General features: G+C 44.4%; 1 protein-coding gene across 1 annotated transcript in view; it reads right to left on the bottom strand.

Moving 5' to 3' along the window:
* The window catches only part of LOC126473645 (uncharacterized), a 118,332-nt gene that overhangs the window by 35,675 nt on the left and 69,691 nt on the right, over nt 1–12,966 (bottom strand). The window contains exon 2 of the mRNA XM_050100847.1: nt 8,913–9,070. Coding sequence (XP_049956804.1) covers nt 8,913–9,070 — 158 coding nt within the window. The remainder of the gene's footprint in view (nt 1–8,912; nt 9,071–12,966) is intronic.

Below are 12,966 nucleotides of genomic sequence, written 5' to 3'. Positions count from 1 at the left end.
TTATTAGATCTCCAGTAAGTACAAAATGTTTTGTTCTATGCCCTATACGAGGGGCATTTGAAAATTCCGTGCAAAAATAAAAACTGCTTACGTGTTTAGGGTAAACCTCTTAATTTTTCGACATAGTCTCCTTTTAGACTTATAAACTCCGTCCAACGCTGTTCTAATTTATTGATGCCTTCTCAATAATAGGAATTGTCCAAGCCTGCGAAATAGCTATTAGTTGCTGCAATCACCTCCTCGTTTGAATAAAATCTTTGTCCCGCCAGCCGTTTCTTCAAATTGGGGAACAAATAGTAGTCCGAGGGAGCCAAGTCTGGAGAACAGGGGGGATGTGAAAGGAGTTGGAATCCTATTTCCATTAATTTTTCGACCACAACTGCTGAGGTGTGTGCTGGTGCATTGTCGTGATGGAAAATGACTTTCTTGCGGTCCAGTCGCCGACGTTTTTCTTGCAGCTCGGTTTTCAAACAGTCCAGTAACGATGAATAATATTCACCTGTAATAGTTTTACTCTATTCCAGATAGTCAATGAGGATTATCCCTTGCGAATCCCAAAAGACAGTCTCCATAACCTTTCAGGCCGAAGGAATGGTATTCGCCTTTTTTGGTGCAGATTCTCCCTTGGTAACCCATTGTTTAGATTGTTGTTTGGTCTCAGGAACATAGTAATGTATCCATGTTTCATCCACAGTGACGAAACGACGCTTAAAGTCCTGCAGATTCTTCCTGAACAGCTGCAGCTGCAAACCATACTTGCAACGCTTCACACGATTCCATTTTTGATCAAGCGTGAGCAATCGCGGATCCCATCTTGCGGATAGCTTTCTCATGTCCAAATGTTTATGCAAAATATTATGTACCCATTCATTCGAGATGCCCACAGCACTAGCAATCTCACGCACCTTAACTCTTCTGTCATCCACCACCATATCATGGATTTTATCAATGATTTCTGGAGTCGTAACCTCCACAGGGCGTCCAGAACGTTCAGCATCACTTGTGCCCCTATGGCCACTCCGAAAATTTTGAAACGACTTATAAACTGTTCTAATCGAAGGTGCAGAGTCAAAGTATTGTTTATCAATCTTCTCTTTAGTCTCTGTCCGCCCCTGTAGGTGAGTGGTCAGCATGTCGGATTGCCGTCCTAAGGGCCCGGGTTCGATTGCCGGCTGGGTCGAGGATTTTCTCCGCTCAGGGACTGGGTGTTGTGCTGTCTTCCTCATAATTTCATCCCCATCCGGCGCGCAGGTCGCCCAATGTGGTGTCGAACGTAATATGACCTGCACCAAGGCGGCCGGACCTGCCCCGGCAAAGGGCCTCCCCGCCAATGACGCCAAACGCTCATTTCCATTTCTTTAGTCTCGTGAGGCGTTTTGCCTTTCATAAAGTAATGTTCTTTTTCGTCCATTTTTTGGCAATCACTCGACTTCCTTGATTCACAGGAATTCCAAACACAAAGAAATAGACCAATCGCGGAAACTTGGTGTTCGTTCTTTCCAAAGATGTTACTAATTAAACATGACCTCGATACGCGCCGGTGGTGCCATCTCTCGTACTTTGCACGGACTTTTCAAACGCCCGCCGCAATAACAATTTTACTGCTCAGAACGTTATTGGAAAAGAAGTCATAATTTATATTATGTACTAAACAAGTTATTACAGTATAATTATTATGACTCGAAAAAGGAGTATATTCTTCATTTGCTTAGATAGAATGAGGTAGTTGTAGGTTCTGTTGCTGCTACTCAGGAGACATTCCCCAAGCAAGTCACCCAACATATTAGTGTCAAAATCAAACTCAGCTCCATCCATATTGCGCTAACCTCAGTAGCAAAAGGCGAGCTTAGCATTGAGGGGCCTTGTGATATAAACCTTGATTCTTGATATTTCACCTAAGATGCAACACTAAGATAAATTTTAAGCAATATAGCAAATATACCTACTATTGGGAAACAGAGACACTATTTCTAAACATTCATAATATTTAAAAGAGAATCAGTGTCAGCAAACTGCTGGGGACAGGCAATATAATACAGCCATTGTTAACAACAATGTTTGCCACAAAGGTAATCAAGAGCATGTGTCACTCATGTGCCCAGAATGGCGGGATCCGCGGAGATGTACCAACTATAATCGTAATTTGATGAGGGATTAGTAATCTAGGGTTAAATAATGTAAGTATTGTGTTCCAAAAAAGTTTCCTACATCTCACGTTCACTGATTTGGTTGGAAGTGTAACGATCAAAAATTCACTTTTTTGTGTAGATATAAGACGTCTTTCTGCAGAAGTTGAGGTCTTCCGCTTTCGATAGGTAGAGATCCTAAACGTAGCCTTCAAAATGGCGTCTGTAACGGAGGCTCGTTCCAAGCAAAGAGCTCTCATTAACTTACTTTTGGCAGAAAATCAGAGGATCGCTTGTGTTCGTAGGCGCTTGGAGAATGATTACAGAGACCAGACAGTGAAGTGAAGCATGATGAACTGTTGAGAGGCTGAGACGTGGGACTTAGGGAAAGCAGGAAAGATGTGGACGGGGCCTAATCAGTTACCGTTGGTTGCACAGAAAACATATACACTTAACTTAAAAAAAACTCTCAACAATCATTTTTAAAAGATTTTGCTACACTGGCGGCTGAAAGCCTTATTAGCAGAAATGCAAGGTAGGCTGAAGGCCAAAAGCAATGTTACACACAATCAACGGTTGAAGGCCTGATTAAGAAGGTTCAAAATTATTCGTCGGCTGAAGGCCAGAAGCAATTTCAAAAATACACAACGGCTGAATGCCTGAATTACCAATAAGGTGGACGATTACACTTTAAAAATACCAAAACCCTTTCGAATAATCTTAATAACTTGTAACAAGCTATAGTGAGGGCTGAAGGACTCACTAAAACAGGATTGAAAATTATTTGTCGGCTGAAGGCCACAAGAAATGTTACAAACAATTAACGGTTGAAGGCCGGAATTACAAGTGGGGAAGGCAACATGTTAAAATATCAGGGTAAATTTTAGACAATTATGGCATCTTGTCCAAATAAGACAGAGTGATCCACAGACAGTGCTCCTTGGATCGACCTGAGGACGGTGACTACAGCTATGTAAGCGGTGAGACAGGCAGCCAAGAGTTGTAGTCACGTAACAGGGTGGCAACTCTCACTAGGGGTAACTTAGCGCCGACCGACCGACTAACCAATCCACGACAGAGCCTGCACGCGGCCAGCGGTCCCAGCCTGCCCTCACGCTGCGGACCTCCTCGCTGCTCCGTCCGAAGCAGAACTGATGTCCGTTCGCCACTCCTCGCCAAATCCAGTACGCACACAGCATTAAAATAACTGCTCATTCAAAAGCACAACATACACACGGATCCGGGAAAACAATTCCACCAACAACTCACCATACTAAAACCAGCTACTGTGAAACAACACGGACGAATTTTAAGTCGGCACAAAATGCACGTCGTCCGCTGCGACTACCGACCGAACGACCAACAAACGGTCGTCCCCACTCACAAGGGGAGGCCGCCAATTGTGAAATTCAGATTCAATTCAGACTGCGCATAATAAAAGCTCATGGCCAGAGGTGTAATGTGGAAAAGCACCAAGATGCACTTCTCAGCCGTTGTCGAGAAAATCGACAGTTAAAAATAAACCGTTGCTGTTAAATACTCTCTACGAATCACAATTTTCTACAGCGTCGTGGCGCAGCGGTAAGCGCTCGGGTTCGTAATCCGAAGGTCGCCGGATCGAATCTCGTGCCATGCAAACTTTTTTTTTTTTTAGTATTTGTTTTTTGTAATTCAAATGTGTGTATATATGTGCGCGCACACACACACACACACACACACACACACACACACACACACATATATATATATATATATATATATATATATATATATATATATATATATATATATATATATATATATATAATTCCCGGCAATCAGTTGCAACAATTATGCATAAGTTGTTGAAGTCGTTTGTCGTGGAAAAACTGGCGACTTCAAACATCATTATGTTTTCCACAAACAAAGTTGTATTTCACAAATGTTATTAATTGTCTTCATAATGTTAACCACGTATAGTTAACGGAAGACGTAAAAACAATATTCAGAAACGGATACGTATAGCGTAAGTCAAACGTTCGAATTAGAATAGAAACCCCACGAACACAAAATTGCTTTGGCAGGTATGAAATATAAACTCCGTTACTCGCTCGTTACACTTGAAGGACAGATGTTGAATCGGCCGAAACGAGCCGCCGCATAACAGCGTAGTTGCCTGCTAACTTCGAAAGAGGTTAGATGCGGTCCCTAGCGCAACTTATAACATCGTCGAAAATCAGTGCGGACGTGAGAGCTTTGGTACACCCTGTTAAACAAACGGAAAAATGGAGGCAGTACAATTGGAGAGCGATCCGCCTTCACCAACATGCGTTGGTGCATGCATAAGCAATTCATTAATAGTTATATATATATATATATATATATATATATATATATATATATATATATAAACTGTTAATGAATTGCTTATGCATATTATATTTGAATTACAATAAACTAATAATAAAAAAATGTTGCACGGCGCGAGATTCGATCCGGCGACCTTCGGATTACGAACCCGAGCGCGTACCGCTGCGCCAAGACGCTGTGGAGAATTAATAATCGTAGAGAGTATTTCACGGCTACGGTTTCTTTTAACTGTCGATTTTCTCGACAACGGCTGAGAAGTGCATCTTGGTGCTTTGCCACATTATACCTCAGGCCATGAGCCTTTATTATGCGCAGTTTGAATCGAATCTGAATTTCACAATTGGCGGCCTCCCCTTGTCAGGCACGGGAAAGATCCCCGTATAAATCGTCGACTGACAACTTATTGCCATGAGGACACTTCGACGGGCGGACACACACACACACACACAGGTGAAAGTTGCACTACTCGAATATCACGGTCCATTCAACTACTCGCTGAATCCGGTCCTTGACGTGGTCGTGCACTCTCGCGACCACATCCTTCCGTCGGACAGTGCATGTGTGTCACCAGCGGTCGGGCGAGAACTGGCTGTCCAGACCTCGCTACTGCCCCGTCCCAACTCAACTCTCTCGACACACGGCGACCTGGAAATACTAGAGGCCACTCCAAAGATGGTACCACAGCGCGCGCTATCGATAAGCGCTGCTGCTGCCACTAACGGACAGACAAGGCGAGCAAACGTAGTGGCGCCAGCGAACACACTAAGAAAACGAGACGCCACTATCGCCAAGCTAAGAACGACATGAACGCGAGCCGCACACGGCTCAGCTCATCATTGCAACAAGGTCGCGCAAACCTTTGCGAGTTCCTACGTGCCGGCCGGTCGCACACATGTGCGACTTCTGCAATGTGCTCGTCGCCGCAAGAATGCAAACAAACTTCACATTCTCCATGACAATGCAAGAACTCACTCAAGTCTGCGCGCCCGTGTGGGGCTCACAAAACTTCACTGGACCGTTCTTCCTCATCAGCCCTACAGCCCAGATCTCGTACCTTGCGACTTCCACTCGTTTGGCCCAGTAAAGGCTGCGCCCACAGGAAGAAGTACGTGGATGATGAGTACGTTACTGACGATCCGACGTCGACCAGTAGAGTGGTACCATGCAGGCATACAGGCAGTCGCATTGAACGGAGGTGAGGTTGAAAAACGGGATTTTGTACGAACAGGGTCCTCGTACTAGAGAAGCTACGCCAACGACGACCGAAGAAAGTTTTGTGCTGTTTTAGAAAGCAGTTTGTAAGCGACGCAGGCCTGGCTCTCGTGCGTCCGGCCTTGTGACACTACAACGCAGTCCTTGCTATGAATTTTTTCGCTTACTTAACACATGAAACTGTTTGTATACGATGTATTGTCTAGTGTAAATATGTATTGTAAATACTATGTTTAAATTATGTAATATTTAACACTGGCAAGTCAGGACATACACTCCTGGAAATTGAAATAAGAACACCGTGAATTCATTGTCCCAGGAAGGGGAAACTTTATTGACACATTCCTGGGGTCAGATACATCACATGATCACACTGACAGAACCACAGGCACATAGACACAGGCAACAGAGCATGCACAATGTCGGCACTAGTACAGTGTATATCCACCTTTCGCAGCAATGCAGGCTGCTATTCTCCCATGGAGACGATCGTAGAGATGCTGGATGTAGTCCTGTGGAACGGCTTGCCATGCCATTTCCACCTGGCGCCTCAGTTGGACCAGCGTTCGTGCTGGACGTGCAGACCGCGTGAGACGACGCTTCATCCAGTCCCAAACATGCTCAATGGGGGACAGATCCGGAGATCTTGCTGGCCAGGGTAGTTGACGTACACTTTCTAGAGCACGTTGGGTGGCACGGGATACATGCGGACGTGCATTGTCCTGTTGGAACAGCAAGTTCCCTTGCCGGTCTAGGAATGGTAGAACGATGGGTTCGATGACGGTTTGGATGTACCGTGCACTATTCAGTGTCCCCTCGACGATCACCAGTGGTGTACGGCCAGTGTAGGAGATCGCTCCCCACACCATGATGCCGGGTGTTGGCCCTGTGTGCCTCGGTCGTATGCAGTCCTGATTGTGGCGCTCACCTGCACGGCGCCAAACACGCATACGACCATCATTGGCACCAAGGCAGAAGCGACTCTCATCGCTGAAGACGACACGTCTCCATTCGTCCCTCCATTCACGCCTGTCGCGACACCACTGGAGGCGGGCTGTACGATGTTGGGGCGTGAGCGGAAGACGGCCTAACGGTGTGCGGGACCGTAGCCCAGCTTCATGGAAACGGTTGCGAATGGTCCTCGCCGATACCCCAGGAGCAACAGTGTCCCTAATTTGCTGGGAAGTGGCGGTGCGGTCCCCTACGGCACTGCGTAGGATCCTACGGTCTTGGCGTGCATCCGTGCGTCGCTGCGGTCCGGTCCCAGGTCGACGGGCACGTGCACCTTCCGCCGACCACTGGCGACAACATCGATGTACTGTGGAGACCTCACGCCCCACGTGTTGAGCAATTCGGCGGTACGTCCACCCGGCCTCCCGCATGCCCACTATACGCCCTCGCCCAAAGTCCGTCAACTGCACATACGGTTCACGTCCACGCTGTCGCGGCATGCTACCAGTGTTAAAGACTGCGATGGAGCTCCGTATGCCACGGCAAACTGGCTGACACTGACGGCGGCGGTGCACAAATGCTGCGCAGCTAGCGCCATTCGACGGCCAACACCGCGGTTCCTGGTGTGTCCGCTGTGCCGTGCGTGTGATCATTGCTTGTACAGCCCTCTCGCAGTGTCCGGAGCAAGTATGGTGGCTCTGACACACCGGTGTCAATGTGTTCTTTTTCCATTTCCAGGAGTGTATTTAGTTAACGTTGAAGTCAGAGAGATTGTTTTGTCGTGCCGCTGGGCGCGGGAGCGCGCCAGCGGGCAGCAGTAGCAGTGACGCCGTGCTCGGAGTAAGATGTACAGTCGAGTGCTGCTAGTCCTAGCTGTGTTACATCTAAGGCTAGTGTGTGGATCTAAGTACGACGGAAAAGTAATGGTCGGCATATCTGGAAGCATGGCCGGGAAAGTTGTTATGGATTAATGGGCATAGTGCTGAAGAAACGAGGGCTTGAATGTGAAGCGCACTGTGGGCCCAAGTCGCAACAGTAAAAGCCCGCTGCCACATTGTGTCGCCGTCGTGGACTTCCGTCGATCCACCGACAACGAGGGAAGTAAAATCTACGTAATTTTCGTAGGATAAAATTTAGAAGGCTTGCTAGTGACTGTGCTTTTCTCTGAAGTTGAACAATTAATAACAAGCACTTTATAATCGAAGCGTTGCAGTTACATTCCACCCGACAATATCACCAAGTAGGTTCCTTCCGATCCTTACTTTATTGAACCGAGTGTGTCACGCCATTATCAAGAGAAAATATGTTAATTATCAAATTATTTGCATAGACGGTGAACCGAGTGTGTCACGCCATTATCAAGAGAAAATATGTTAATTATCAAATTATTTGCGTAGACGGTGAAGACGGTTTTGAACGATTGGTTGTCGTAGTTAATTGTTGCACTTAATAAGCTTACGCCAACAGTAGTAACTTAATAATAGACTGAAGTAATAAATTTGATTATTACGATTTATTTCAATGCATATTCAGCTCAAGTTAGTTCAAGGATATTCATGAAGGTTATTCCGCCTGATAATCGTCCAATTAATGAATTATTATCATTCAAAACATAGTTAATTATTGGCAATATATTTCATTATCAGTAGATTAAACTGTGCAAAGCATGTAATTTTAAAGACAGAATGACAGTCCATTATTCAAAATCTTGATAGATAATTATCTGTGTGGTCTGCATTGCACTTACCTGACGAATTATGAACAAAATAACTATCAAAATACTTATTGAAAATTAACCATTAATGTTTAAGAGTAGTTGGATTGTTATGACATTATTTTATATGACTACTGAGACTGACACAGCACTTACGCAAAAGTTCCCGTTCCACCTGCTGCGCTACAAACAGGTAAACTTTAGTTTTGACACAATTATTCACGTACTTAACAGTACCGTCGCTTATCAGCTGAGCTGGCGACCGATTTTTTTAATTGCTTTTACAACTTAATCATTCCTTTCGGCAAAATTTCCGCTGGCAAAATATATTTCCAAATTAATTCCACTATTTCATTTACCGATCGTTATTGAATGAAATTACTCATTTAATAACGATCAAATTATAACGTCTCCTGTTTCCCGCGGAATAATCATTATGTACTTCGGATTCGGATGCCTTATCCCGACACGGGTCAAAATTCATGATTCACGGGCATTGGTAACTTGTAATTTCGCAATCCCGGGAAGCAGGAGGGGGGGGGGGGGGGTTGTAGACTCACCTTGACGTGGTAGACCCAGAGTGGCGTCTCGGTGCCCCCAGAGAAGCCCAGCTCGCCGCCGAAGACGTAGAGCGAGTCGCGGTGCGCCACGGCCGTGTGCTCCTGCAGGCACGGCGGGCAGTCCCCGCGCGGGCTCAGCTGCGTCCACCGGCCCTCTGCTGCACACCACACAGACACACAAAGAGCGTTACTACCGAACTTATAATGCTGGCCATCAAAACTGAGACATTAGAGAGGATAACAAACTACGAAATTTTATTTATTGTTCATATACAGTATTCTAGGAAGAAGACGAGCTTAAATCTGTAGGTGATATGCTAAGGGGGACGTATGAGAAAATACATGACTGTATACACAGGGTGGTCCATTGATCGTGACCGGACTAAATATCTCACGAAATAAGCGTCAAACGAAAAAACTACAAGAAACGAAACTTGTCTAGCATGAAGGGGGAAACCAGATAGCACTGTGGTTCCCCCACTAGATGGCGCTGCCCTAGGTCAAACAGATATCAACTGCGTCTTTTTTAAATAGGAACCCCCATTTTGTATTACATATTCATATAGCACGTAAAGAAATATGAATGTTTTTGTTGGACCACTTTTTTCGCTTTCTGATAGATGGCGCTGTAATAGTCACAAACATATGGCTCACAATTTTAGACGAACAGTTGGTAAAAGGTAGGTTTTTTTAAATTAAACTACAGAACGTAGGTTCAAATGGTTCAAATGGCTCTGAGCACTATGGGACTCAACTGCTGTGGTCATAAGTCCCCTAGAACTTAGAACTACTTAAACCTAACTAACCTAAGGACATCACACACATCCATGCCCGAGGCAGGATTCGAACCTGCGATCGTAGCGGTCGTGCGGTTCCAGACTGTAGCGCCTTTAACCGCTCGGCCACTCTGGCCGGCCGAACGTAGGTACGTTTGAACATTTTATTTCGGTTGTTCCAATGTGATACATGTACCTTTGTGAACTTATCATTTCTGAGAACGCATGCTGTTACAGCGTTCAAAAATGGTTCAAATGGCGCTGAGCACTATGGGACTTAACATCTGTGTTGTCAGTGGATCACGATAGCAAATATCCTTCAACTTTCCCCACAATAAGAAATCCTGGGACGTCAGATCCGGTGAACGTGTGGACCATGGTATGGTGCTTCGACGACCAATCCACCTCTCATGAAATATGCTATTCAATACCGCTTCAACCGCAAGCGAGCTATGTGCCGGACATCCATCACGTTGGAAAAACATCGCCATTCTGTCATGCAGTGTAACATCTTGTAGTAACATCGGTAGAACATTACGTAGGAATTGCACCATTTAGATTGCCATCGATAAAACGGGGGCCAATTATCCTTCCTCCCATAATGCCAACCCATACATTAACCCGCCAAGGTCGCTGATGTTCCACTTGTCGCAGCCATTGTGGATTTTCCGTTGCCCAATAGTGTATATTATGCCGGTTTACTTTACCACTGTTGGTGAATGACGCTTCGTCGCTAAATAGAATGCGTGCAAAAAACCTGTTATCGTCCCGTAATTTCTCTTGTGCCCAGTGGCAGAACTGTACACGTCGTTCAAAGTCGTCGCCATGCAATTCCTGGTGCCTAGAAATATGGTACGGGTGCAATGGATGTTGATGTAGCATTCTTAACACCGACGTTTTTGAGATTCCCGATTGTCGCGCAATTTGTCTGCTACTGATTTGCGGATTAGTCGCAGCAGTAGCTAAAACACTTACTTGGTCATCATCATTTGTTGCAGGTCGTGGTTGACGTTTCACATGTGGCTGAACACTTCCTGTTTCCTTAAATAACGTAACTATCCGGCGAACGGTCCGGACACTTGGATGATGCCGTCCAGGATACCGAGCAGCATACATAGCACACGCCCGTTGGGCATTTTGATCACAATAGCCATACATCAACACGATATCGACCTTTTCCGCAATTGGTAAACGGTCCATTTTAACATGGGTGATGTATCACGAAGCAAATACCGTCCGCACTGGCAGAATGTTACGTGATACCACGTACTTATACGTTTGTGACTATTTCAGCGCCATCTATCAGAAAGCGAAAAAAGTGTTCCAACTAAAACATTCATATTTCTTTACGTATTACACGAATATGTAATAAAAATGGCGGTTCCTATTTAAAAAATAGGCAGTTGATATCCGTTTGACCTATGGCAGCGCCATCTAGTGGGCCAACCATAGCGCTATCTCGTTTCTCCCTTCAAGCTAGACGAGTTTCGGTCTTTGTAGTTTTTTCGTTTGATGCTTATTTCGTGAGATATTTGGCCCAGTCACTATCAATGGATTACCCTGTATATAACGTAATGTAGCTTTCCCTGTTTGAGAGAAAACTGAATCAAATTTTGTACGTGTTGTCATTATTTTATTGGCTATAATCTGGATTATTTTTTCAATTTTTTGTCAAATTATTTGGTCACGACGTTGCTGGATACTTTTAGAACACATACTATCACATGAGGAACATTTTCTCAAATTTTACTTTACCTTTCGCTTTCAAAACGTGGTAAGCTATTCTTAGTAATTAGATAAACAAATCTGTGGGCCAGTTTCTTAGTATCAGTGTTAGAACTCTCGAATAATTTTTTTAATTTGTATGTGTGATACGTAGCAATTTTTATTGCACAAGAGTTTAAATAAATTTGACAATAACGCACTTTCAAACTTTTGTACCACAGGAAGTTGTGTTTGAGTTTGTACAAAGTTTGCAGCAAATTTGTCCTTTCAAATGTTCAGATGGCTCTGAGCATTATTGGACTTAACATCTGAGGTCATCAGTCCCCTAGAACTTAGAACTACTTAAACCCAACTAACCTAAGGACATCACACTAATCCATGTCCGACGCAGGATTCTAACCTGCGCCCGTAGCGGTCGCGCGGTTCCAGACTGAAGCGCCGGCATTTGGCCTTTTTGTCTGCAGTGGTTAAACAGAAAGTGTTCCTTATACACTCAGAATTTAAGGTTGCGGCAAATGCAGAAAAAAGGTTGTACTGGCATTTATGACAGAAATAGACACCTTAATGTTGTTCATAACCACACATATGGTCTTTCTGGTCTCAATGTAGCTCTTTACTCATGCAGCTTTTCTCTTCTAGTCTGACAATTCTGACGTGCCCTTTTGGCAATATCCCTTACTGGCATTTCAGAACTAGTAATACGCACATCATCAGTGTTCTTCAATAGGTTTTCAGTGAAGTGACATGCATCAAATCCTAGACTCATAAGAGTCCCGATTCTTCCAGTCTTACCAACACTGAACACGAGAAAAGCATCATATGAGCAAATTTTAACAACAGCAGATGAGCAAAATATTTTCTTTGGGCGTCTCTTCTAAATGAGGTTATTAAAGTTTTCGTTCAGGTTTTGCTCTCCATCATGTGTGCGTTTCTTTAACAAATCGTAATTAATCGCACGGTAAACGGGTTCACAGCCTACTATCCTATACAGCTGTCTTCTCTGATGGCAGAAAATAATTAAATACCGCAAACAAGGACAGGGTCGCGTAGAAGAGTGTCGTGACACTGCGCATTAGTTGAAACTACTTTTCTTTTATGTCATTTGCGGCAGGAACTAAATTCTGAAAATTAGACACAATATTTATAACATGCTACGGAGCTTTGTGGTGGCAAAAAATTTCAACATTTATGACCAGTTTTAGATACGTCCCTCCTAAGGCTACAAGGTGTAAAATTTAGTACACAGTCCTGTCACGTCTGGTAAAATAATGATTTTAACCTGTCTGTACAATGAGTCGAACAGACTTTGGATGAAAGATACAAGTACGTCATTGCATGCTACTCCATGCCAGATTTCTTCAGTCGTGATGGTTGGCCGTGCCACTCTCTCGACAACTAATGATCAGATGTGATCTCTCACGATTTCTCTAACTACCGTAATATAAAATTCACGTTGGAATATGAAAAACAGGGTTAGTTGCTTTTCCTCGAGGTGTCTGTTAGGAACAGACGGATCCCAGGGTCACAGAGTGTATAGAAAATCTACGCACGCT

The sequence above is a fragment of the Schistocerca serialis genome, chromosome 4, assembly GCF_023864345.2.
Source record: "Schistocerca serialis cubense isolate TAMUIC-IGC-003099 chromosome 4, iqSchSeri2.2, whole genome shotgun sequence".
NCBI lineage: Eukaryota > Metazoa > Arthropoda > Insecta > Orthoptera > Acrididae > Schistocerca > Schistocerca serialis.
Note: the sequence above shows the minus strand (reverse complement) of the source record. Positions and strands in the feature narration are given on the sequence as shown.